This window comes from Callorhinus ursinus, unplaced genomic scaffold (genome assembly GCF_003265705.2).
Source record: "Callorhinus ursinus isolate GAN/ISIS: 27379988/994484 unplaced genomic scaffold, GSC_fseal_2.0 scaffold28, whole genome shotgun sequence".
NCBI classification, from domain to species: Eukaryota; Metazoa; Chordata; class Mammalia; order Carnivora; family Otariidae; genus Callorhinus; species Callorhinus ursinus.
In genome coordinates this window covers 18,840,250-18,851,121 of record NW_027397090.1, presented here as the reverse complement: position 1 = coordinate 18,851,121, position 10,872 = coordinate 18,840,250, and the positions used below count along the sequence as shown (strand labels likewise).

Sequence of the window (10,872 nt, the reverse complement as noted above, 5' to 3'; positions counted from 1 at the left end):
ACCTTGGGTAAGTTGCTTACCCTCTCTGTGCTCACATTTCCTTATCTGAGACTGTTGACAACTGTACCAACCTAACAGGGTCATCGTGAGGATTCAGTGATGTTTTTGAAGTGCTTGGAATCATGCCTGACATATAGCAAACGTTATAAAATTCTGGTAAATAAAACCATAACATGAATACCTCTGATAACAGCATACTCAAGATTTGCTCTGCTCTTTTCAAATGGATGCAGTCCGACACTGAAAAATGGAATGGGGCGCCTGGGTGGCTCAGTCGTTCAGCGTCTGCCTTCGGCTCAGGTCATGGTCCCGGGGTCCTGGGATCGAGCCCCACATCGGGCTCCCTGCTCCGCAGGAAGCCTGCTTCTCCCTCTCCCACTCCCCCTGCTTGTGTTCCCTCTCTCGTTGTCTCTCTCTCTCTCTGTCAAATAAATAAATAAAATCTTTAAAAAAAAAAGAAAGAAAAATGGAATTGTACCTACAAGAGTCTCAAAAATAGATTAAAATATACGTAACTATTTTGACTTTCTGGAATTCCTAATTATATAAACAGTGGAAACAATTTTCACAATTTATTGCTATAACTCACTTTGGGAAGTAGACATCTTTGCAAAGGGGGAGTGAGAGAATTTTATCCATCTCTTCTTGCTAGAATGCACATCTTGGCGACCTGCGCGTCTCTGGGAAGGTGCGTCCTCAGGTGTTCGGTGGCCATCCTCCGTCATGCCCCTACTGTGCTTGAAGTAGCGAGATCTCATCTTGGTCATTCCAGAGTTAACCTCCCAGGGCAACGCAGTCGCTGCCCCTCAGCCGCGAACAGACCAGAGTCAAACGGCAGGAGGAACAGCTCAGGAGTCAAAGGTCACGCTCCGGGCCTCTCCCTCCCTGGAAGCACAGCCCCGCGGATGTCTGGCTTCTTGATCTGTTACCATATGGCCACCAATCGCTAGGCACAATGCCCAGCGCACGCGTCAGGTGGACGCCGTCTGGTGCTGAGGCTGTCGTCCCTGAGAAGTTTGAATTTGTCTTGCCGAAGCTCAAGTTGTAGAAAGTTTAACTGCAGAAAAATACAGAGAAGACGGTAAACAATCTTGCACATGGTCTCAGCTCTCCACCATCCAGCCGGGACTTTGGTTTAGAGATTGTGTGTAGGGAGAGTCATGGGCGCCAAGGGCTTACACACTCCCAGAATTATACCATTCTCCGTATTGTGTCTGAGGCTTTATCCTGCCACAAGATACTCTTCAGAATATCTTTTATGGTCACATGGGTTTTGTTTAGGGCTACCCCATAATGTACCACCGGCCCCCATGGTGGCTCCCGGTTTCCAGTATTAGGAAGAAATGTTGCAACAAACATTTCCTTATAATACACATTTGGGGAATGCACTTTTTTAAAAAAAGATTTTATTTATTTATTTGTCAGAAGGAGAGAGAGCCCAAGGAGGGGGAGTGGCAGAGGGAGAAGCAGACTCCCCGCTGAGCAAGGAGCCCGATGTGGGACTCGATCCCAGGACTCCGGGATCATGACCCGAGCCGAAGGCAGATGCTTAACCCACTGAGCCAGCCACCCAGGCGCCCCAGGGAATTCACTTCTTTCAGAGAACTTAAGAATAGATTTAATGGGTCGACAAGCAGGGACTCTTCCCCTTACAATTTTAATCATGCACTAACTTCTTGCTCAAGGTCAAAGCTAAGTAAGTAGCAAAACCCATCTCTGAGCCTGTTCTGCTAACCGCACCTCCAATGTCATGCTCCCTTTTCTGGGTATTTAGACACTTACTCTGAATTATCTTTCAGAACCTAAAGGAGGACTTTCGGTTCGGAAGTTCTGTGGTTCTACTCGCCTCTCATACGTTGTCCGTTAACGACCTCAGAAGGGCGACCACAGCCTCTCAGTTCACCCCTCGCTGCTACAGGACAGGCTGAAGTGCCAGATCGAGTGCCCACAGAGGCTGGACGGGGCTCAGCCTGCCAGCAGGCCAATGTGACATTTGGGATGTGTCTTGGGTGACATGGACAGCTACCACCCACTCCCACCTACACAAACAAGTCAGACTGAATTTGCAAGCCATCTTAGCACACTGCCCACCAAACCAAACGAGTGTGGGCCAAATGGTGACCCGGTGTGACCTTTAGACACTCCCAGTGAGGCTCATGAAAGGCAAAGGGCAGAACTTTCTTTCGTAGCGGGGAGCCCAGGCTCAGAAGACTTGGTGCATAGCCACGCCGGGAAGGACAGCACATCTGTGGTTTCTCGGGGGTGGGGGGGTTTGTGGTGGCAATGAGAGCCGCCGGGTTATGACATGTGTCACACACCATTGCTGACTCATGGTGGGAAAAGTGGCAAGCGCAGGGATGATTTGCCCCCACCTCCTGAGGGGTTTCGGGGGTTTTACCAAGCCAGGAGTACCTGCTCCTTCCAGAAACCCCTCTCGACACAGGGATCGACCACAGGTGTCCGGCTTGCGCTCTGGGGATTTCCCTTCTCGGTTTCCCGTCCCCGTCCCAACTGCCTTCTGAAGTCTCCCCATCCACTGACCTCACAGCTCCCTAGGTGTGGCGGTGGGTGGGGGCGCCGCTGCTCTGTGCCCGTCAGATGCTGGGACGCATTGGAAGTGCCGCTGCTGGGTTTTAGGTCATAGGTGTGCGTCTTGCACAAAGATGTAGTTTCTTGTTTTGAGTCAATTTAGTATTGTCACCAAGTCATGCCCACACTGCCCTCTGTGAGTTCCTGGGGAAAAAAAAAAACCAACACTCTTCTTGAAACCCAGGAGGCCTACCCTGCCTCTCAGGTGGGGTGGGGGGGGCCTGGACGAAGGCGTGGGGCTGGGGTAAGAGGAGCCATGGGATGCTTTGATGCTCCAAGAGCCCTGGGCCGACATCAGAGGTACAGTCCTGCCCAGTATGGGACACAAATGGTGCATACCCAATTTGAGCTCATCTTTTAAGAACCTGACCCCTTTATTGTGCTTTTCAAACTTGTTTCTTTGTGAAGTTTGCAAAAAGCCCCGCAGGGGAGAAGCAGGTAGGGAAGAAGCAGAGGGGCTGGGTGTCCTCAGAGGGGTGTGGTGGGAACTGTGGGGAGCACTGCAGGGGAGTTGCCAGTCTGGGGGTCCCCGTGAGTCTCCCCCCAGATGAAGGTTACTTGGGATGGGTGGGGGGGGGGTACCGCAGGCACATGGTGGTCGAATCTCTCCATTTTCCAAGAGAAGCTGGAAATGCAGATTTTTATGTAAGAGCTGCTGGTTTTGAAAGGTGGTTCTGCCTTTGTCCCTGAAACAAGCCAGGGGCCAAGGGAACCTACCTGCAGGCTGCACGGAGCTCAGAGCAGCCCACCGTGTCTTGCAGCCTCCGGTGGGCTTGCTAGGCAACGACGCTGTGCTCGCTCCTAAAGCAAATAGTTTGAGAAACCGCAGCAGGGAATGTCTTCTAAGCCTTCCTGCTTACTTGAAGCCACTTCCTTCCATCCCCCAGGGAGCCGTAATTCCACCAACATTTTAGCCAGGCCACGAGAAAGAATGTGTTAGCAAAAACACTTAAATAGCATTTCCAAAGAGTTTTTCAAACAGAGCGTCCCCGAGGATGTGTGCTTAATAAACTCACTACCACCTGCATTAATAAGGTCCAGGGGAAGGTTTAGGGGTGCAGTCCCAGGGAGTTTGGATGACATCACAGCATCCGAGGACTTGGGGCTCCAGCAGGCTGAGACACCGGCTGAATGCAGTTTGCGGGTGGGGGGCGTGTCGTCTAGCTTGGGGCAGGTGACCCCGGACAGGGTTTGGCCATTCCCTACTCTCTCCCTTTAGTCTGCTCAGCAGACGGGAATCAGCCGACCTGGAGGCTTCTGCATTTGTCTAGACTGCAAGGTGGTGGTGGGGTCTGGTGGAGGCCGAATTTGCTTCCAGATAAAATGTTTCTTTCTCAGCTGAGATGAGGGCTTGGCTGCCTTTCGGGCTGACCTAATAAATCCATGTGAAGCCATATCCTATGTCAGAAAGGCGGTTTTCCTGAAACTGAATACCTTAAAAATGTAAGCAAAGTAGAACAGCCCCAAGGGGTTGTCAATTAGCCCTCTTCCTGCAGGTTGGCTCAGCGCCAGCTGGAAATACCGCTCCCTGTACCCCGCCCCCCCGCCCCAGTCAGGCCTGTCCGGTGGCCTTCCTGTAGGAGGAGGGCCTAACACCTCGTGAGCCTGCAGATTTGTATTGTTATAAATGGAGGGGCGGAGTAAAATGTGAAATAAGTCCTATTTGCAACATTTCCGGGGGGCGGGAACTAATATATTTTAAGAAAATCTGATACATAAAGAAGAGCAATGCCTACACCTCAGTCACTTAGAAATAAACATATTTATCCAATCCAGGCACACTACCATTTCCTAAACCACTAGCAAAGAAAGGAAGGAAGCAGCGGTCCATGCATGTGGCAGGTGCACCTGGGATGTCAGGGCCAGTAGGTAAGCGAACACCGGCTTCTGGGATTCCGGGAAGGGGCCCCGACTTCGCAGCTTCTACTTCCACTGGAGGGCGCAAGACGCCGGCTCACCTGGCCCTCTCTGTCCCCATCCTGCAGCTGAGCCTGGGCTTGCCTGGAGCCCCCCCTCCCCCCGCCCCGCCCCGCGCTGTCCCGCCCAGGCTCCAGGCCGCTGCTAGGAAAAGGGGCCATGAAGGGCACCCCAGCGCGAGTTTCCCAGTAGCACGGAGAGATGCAGACAGCCAAAGGGATGCTCTCCGTGGGCAAACGATCTGAACGTGCTGGCTTACGGGGTGCAAAATGGTGACATCACAGCACTGTCTGTTCACATCTTCTTGTTTTATTATGCTGTAATTGGAAAACAACTTTTATATATGTATATGTAGGTAATTCGAACATTTCAAAATAGGGTAAGAAATACGGGCTCTGCCTCCATCAGTTCTGGGTCGGGGTCTCCTTTTGTCCTCTCACCTCCTTCCCGGGTGGATTTACGCAGCCCTTCCTCTGGCTTTTCCGTGAACGCGCAGCTGAGATGGGGCTCAGCGGACCCGCCAGGGCCTCTCGATGACCGCAGGCCCGAGGCTAGCACCCTAGACGCCAGTGCAAGTGGGGGCGGGGGTGTCCCGAGTTTTTCTGGACAGCCTCTAGATGGCGCCCCGGGAAAGGGATTCCGAGCCGCGTTCTTCAAGCTCCGGGGACAAGAGCCCCCTGGTCTCACGCAGCGCGTAGACTGTGCAGCAGCCGGTGAAAGGACCCGGGGGCCGGGGGAGGGGAGGGAGGACGGAATTACATGCAAACGGGCCGCGGGGGCAGGGGCACCCGTGCAGGGGATGAGCACCGAGGGGCGCAGGAGCGGCACGTGGCCCGACGCCCACGCGCCGGGCAGCCCCGCGACCCCCACGCGCGGCGGGGCCCTACCCACCCCACCCTGCGGCAGGTGGACAGTGCCGCTGTGAAGAGAAAGCCTCTGATTGTCCCTCCTGCAAACCGCCACACGCCAGACCTCTGCTATTGTGCGCTCTCCATAGAAATGCAAACGAGCCGCGTGCGCCGGCCGCAATCTGCTCGCGCGTCCCAGCGCCCCGCGGCGCTCGGCTGCGGGCGGGGAGGCCGGCTCCGACCCTCCAGCGCGGCGGGGTCCGGGCGCTGAGCGTGCGGGGAGGCCTCGCCGGCGCGCCCCGGATCCTGCTGGCTCTGGAAGGGGCTGTGGCCAGGCCTTTTGCAAGCCTAAAGCCCGCGCTGGGTGTTTTTACTTTAAGTTCCGGTTTAAAAGCAACAGTTTTATAAACTTCCAATTAAAAGTTAAGAAAAAAATAGAAAGGTAGCAACAAAAATAAATGCAAAAAAAAAAAAACACCTTCAGTTTCCCCAATGGGGCATTTCAAAAACTGCAGCGTCTTATTAGCAAGAAAGGTGTTTTTTTTTTTTTTTTTTCCTTTTAAGGACTTAAAAAACAAAAAGGCGAGTGAAATCTGCAGGCTCCAGTCTGCCTGGTAACACCCCGACAAAAGCGGCAGATTTGAGGCATTGTCATCCCCCGCACCCCTCCCCACGTGGCCTTCTGGCACGAGCCGCGGCGGCCGCCTCATTTGCATCAGAAAGCGGGCGCCGGCCAATGGGCGCGCAGCCTCGCGCCAGCTGGCGGCGCCGCGGCCGGGCCTATATAAGGGTGCGCGGCGTACCGGGGCGCACTCGCCAGCCTTGGGCTCGCCAGGCTGCTCCTGCTTCTCCGTCTCCGCCGCTTCTGCGCCGCTCGCTACTCTCGTGGATAACTAGCTGCTGGCTCTCCGAACCATGACTCTGGAGGAAATCCGCGGCCAAGACACGGTTCCCGAAAGCACCGCCAGGTGGGTCGGCGCCGGGCGCCGGACGTCTCGGGGCGTGGGGAGCCTGTCCCTGTCCTGGCTGCAGCTGCTCGGGCGGCCGCCTTCGGGGCCCGCCTGGATGGGGAGCCGCGGGGTGGGAGCTGGGCACCGGAGGTGCGTCCCCGGGGCCGGGGCGCCGGGCAGGGGCGCCCAGGGTGTGTCCTCGGGGCGGGGGATCCCGCCGCGCCTTCGGCCGGTCCCCGCTCACCGCGCTGGCTCGTCCGCAGGATGCAGGGCGCCGGGAAAGCGTTGCACGAGCTGCTGCTGTCGGCGCAGCGCCAGGGCTGCCTCACCGCCGGCGTCTATGAGTCCGCCAAAGTCCTGAATGTGTGAGTGTGGACGCGGCCCCGGGTGGGGCGGCCGGGGTCGGGGGCGGCGGCGGCGGCGGGGGACCCCCCCCCGGGGCTCCCGCCTTGCCCTCACCACCCGGTCCCCGCCGGCGCAGGGACCCCGACAACGTGACCTTCTGCGTGCTGGCCGCCGACGCGGAGGACGAGGGCGACATCGCGCTGCAGATCCACTTTACGCTGATCCAGGCGTTCTGCTGCGAGAACGACATAGACATCGTGCGCGTGGGCGACGTGCAGCGGCTGGCGGCGATCGTGGGTGCCGGCGACGAGGCGGCCGCGCCGGGAGACCTGCACTGCATCCTCATTTCGGTGAGTGTCGCCCCCGCCCCGGCGTCGCCCCACCGCGGCCAGCGGCCAGCGGCCAGCCAGGCTGACCTCTGCACTTTCCCCGCAGAACCCCAATGAGGACGCGTGGAAGGACCCCGCCTTGGAGAAGCTCAGCGTGTTCTGCGAGGAGAGCCGCAGCGTCAACGACTGGGTGCCCAGTATCACCCTCCCCGAGTGACAGCCCGGAGGGGGCCTTGGTCTGATCGACATGGTGACGCCCCGGGGCGCCTAGCGCGCGGCTGGCTCTGTGGATGCGCCCTCGGAGGGCGCGGGACCGGAGTGCTGCGTGGGGAGCAGCGAGGAGGGGCGGCCCCCTGCAGGAGGGGCCGGGCGGCGGCGGCGGCGGCGGCGGCGGCGGCAGGGGCGGGCTGGCCCCCAGCCCGGGACTCTGCGAGTGTGGGGAGCGGCTGCTTGCCCGGGAAGGCCGGAGGCGTGCCGTGGGCCACGGGGCCGGGAAGGACGGACCGGCAGGGCAGGCGTGACTCAGCAGCCTGCGCTCTCGACAGGAAGGAGGGGAGAGGCCAGGCGGGCGAGGCCTGGACTCGGACAGTTAACAGGAGCTCTGATGGACTGAGCAGCCTGCACCGCTGTTTCAAAGCGGACGGGGTCGATGCTCCGGTTTCCAAAGGATTATGCTGCTGCAGCTTTGAGTATTTTTTTTTACAATAAACTTACTGAAACAGACTTATTCTCTTTATTGAGGGTAGGGGGTACCCGTCCGAGGGGGAGGTGGTTTGCAGGGGTCCAGGTGATTGTTGAAGCCCCCAGACGGGGACCGGATGGCACCCACTCCGTCTTCCTGTGGGGCTGAGTTACAGGCTCCCCGGGGCGCTGGGAGTGGGGGCGGGGACGCAGAACTTGAGCCCTGCTCCCATTTCTCTTTTTTAAGGGAGATTTTTAAACTTGCAAGACAGGAGCATACTTGAGATAAGACATCAGTGCAGCAGGTCAAGGCAGGCCTTCCAGCCTGATAACAGCGGCCTCTCCCTCCCCTCCCCCTCTGCTCCCCGCAGCCCCCTCCCTTCTGACAGCCGCTTATCAGAACAGCTTGCAGGATGCAGGCGGCGCCCTCCCGCACAATGAGCAGGCCTTCTGCAGCCGCTACCCTTTGTGGTCCCTGAGGATGGTGGTAGCAGTATGCTCTCAGGAACCTTTTCCTCTTAAGGGCATGGGGCTTATGGCAATGTCACCACGGTATTAATACCGTGTATGACATGATGACTGCATTTAAGTATGAATCATCACTTGTCATAGCTGTGATAGAACTTCAAAGATCTGAGCAACAATGGGAAGACGCGTCCACACGAATGGGGTGAGCGACTGTGAGCACAGTCAGCATCTGCTACCTGCTCTTCTGAGGGCCCTCTGCCCACCGCTGAGTTCTGCAGGCCACTGCTGCTCACGACCCCGTTTACAGACTTACGGGAGCAGAAGAATTGAAATCTTTCCCACAAAGACTTGCTTTGAGAACCAGCCAGGGGGAAGTGTCCTGCGTGAACCAATCTTTTTTATTAGGCCAGGATGTCTGGACTGCGCCTCTGTGCTTGACCGGAACCCTGTCCAGCCAGGGAAAGGCGCACGGGGCTGGCATGCTGTGAGCAGGCTGCCCGGCAGGCCAGGGAGCCTTCTGGGCAAAGGCGGGGTGCTGTGTTGTTTTTCTACCAAGAAAATTCTGCTGATTTACTAGCAGTCCCAGGTGGCTGATTCACCCTGTTGGGCTCCACTTTTTAAATTCTCTCCAAATCCTGGAAGCATTCACAGGAAAACAGGACTGTAGGAGCTAAATTATTCTTCCCAGAATGAAAGCATCCTGTTTCACATATATCAACTCTCCAAGACATTTCCCCCCCTTGATTAGACGGAGGCCCAAGGAAAGAGTTCAGCTGTGTTTGTGCCCCAGTTTCATCAATATTTTACCTATTTGCTTCTCAGAGCACTGACTTCTCTCTGCTGGGGTGGTGTCCTGCAGGGTGGCGTCGGGTCTGCATCCTGGCAAATGACACTGTAGCAAACACAGATGCGGCATAATGACTTTAGAATGCAGCCTTCGATGAATACATTTAGCAGAACGTAGAGCAGGGCAGGCAGGCAGACCCTGCGGCCGGCCGACTGACCGCTGCAGAACATTAAGCCAGTAGCTCTTAAGAAATGTGGCTTTCTTGGATTAGAACCTACAGCAACGGCACCTCCTGGAGCCCTGGGGGCTAGGAGAATTTGCCGGCAGAAAAAATGCACGCTTGGACACAGTGCCAACCCCAAACACGCTGCTCTTCTTCCTTCCTCTTCCTTTCTTTCTTTCCTTTTTTTTTTTTTTTTTTTTATGAATGGGATTTTGTGCTATTAAAATAAAATACTCCACAGGACAGGTAATAAAATGCACAGTGCTTACAAACACATTATTGCCTTCATACTTCCAACAACCCTCAGTGGCAATGCATAGATAAGCTAATTATCACACACATGTTGAGGTGATCCATACAGACTGTTGGACACAATGCCCTGCGTCTAGAAAGTGCTGGATGAATGTTAATGACAATAATAGTTAAAGGTTAATGAAAGCATTTGCTACAGATCATGGAGCTCGAAGTGGACCGGTGGATTTAAGACGCAGCCGTCTGGTTCCGGGACCCAACACTTGACCTACTGGGACCCCCATCCAGGTCCCAGCATACGCTGACTTTGCAAGGGAGGCCACTTTCATAAGATAGCGCTGTACGTTCCTTACAGTTTTATGTATTCATTATACGATAACTGTAAAATACAAGAAAGAAGGAGGGGGGAGAGGAAGGAAGAAGGAAGTAGGAGCATTGTCATGGGCCATCCCCACATTTTGGTGTATCCTTTCCCACTTTTTCTGTACCTCTGAGGGGTGCATACCCGTCATACACAAACACACACAGCACTTTCTAAGAAGCTGGTCTCTCCCTGCCTGAGTCTCTTGCTTCTCTCCTCGGCGTCCTGTTGGGTGCCCCCGTGTCCCTCAGTGACCTTGGGGGCTGGGGTCTTTTTGTGCTGCGGGATGCACACCGAAGCAGGGGATCCCGTCAGGGCACTTTCCCTACTTGGAAGGCCTCTCTCTCCAACGCAGCCAGATGTCAGCTCTTTGCAGGCCTAAAGCCAAGCTGTGCTCACCCCAAACGGTGGGGGTGAGTCAGACTCCTCTTTATGGCAGGTGACCCTTGTCCACACCAGGAGCCGCAGCCTCCGTTCCTTCCCTGGTAAGACGGACGGGAGGCTGAATGCATCCTTGAGGCTCATGTATGCTTACAGCCTGCAGTCCTGCGGGTTATACTTTTTATGAAACTTAGCGGCATGAGCACAGTGAGTGTTGCACCTGGTGCTTACGAAGAGCCACTTGAGAAAAGGGTGATAAAAAAAATTTGCAGGAGAAAAGCAAGGGTGTTGGCAAACCAAGGGACGTTGTGGGGTCAGCTCAGGGAACATGTTTTCGTTTTTGCTTTTTTCAAAGTTCTTGAGCTTAGATGTTGGGTCTTCTAAGCTCCTCTCCTTTTCATTTGGGTGCATTGCCCCCAAAGGTCAAAGAGAATGATTCCTCCCCAGCCACTGAAGAGAGACTTTGGCTTAATGGGGGGAGGGTTGGAGAGGGGCGTGATCCCACCCGCCTACCCGACTGTGGCATGGCTTCAGTTTCTGTTTGAGGGCAAAGTGACACTTGGTCTTTGTAAGCAGCCCTATGTCCTAGTCTAGCTCCAGCTTTCCTTCTGTGTCTTCTAGAAAACAATTGGCAGATAATTTCATTTCTCTTGCTAAGGAAGGTATGTATGACGGTCTCCCGAAGACTTCTCTTCCAAGTAGAGGCAGGTGTGGCCAGCGGCATCCGCGAGGGGCCAGGAC

General features: G+C 55.6%; 1 protein-coding gene across 1 annotated transcript; it reads left to right on the top strand.

The window, feature by feature from the left end:
- The first annotated feature begins 6,155 nt into the window (after nt 1-6,155).
- Nucleotides 6,156-7,701, top strand: GADD45G (growth arrest and DNA damage inducible gamma). The gene is made up of 4 exons (XM_025891620.2): nt 6,156-6,322; nt 6,568-6,669; nt 6,786-6,999; nt 7,085-7,701. Exons 1-4 carry the CDS (start codon nt 6,270-6,272, stop codon nt 7,193-7,195), a joined length of 480 nt encoding a protein of 159 aa, XP_025747405.1. The 5' UTR covers nt 6,156-6,269; the 3' UTR covers nt 7,196-7,701.
- Nucleotides 7,702-10,872: the final 3,171 nt, after the last annotated feature.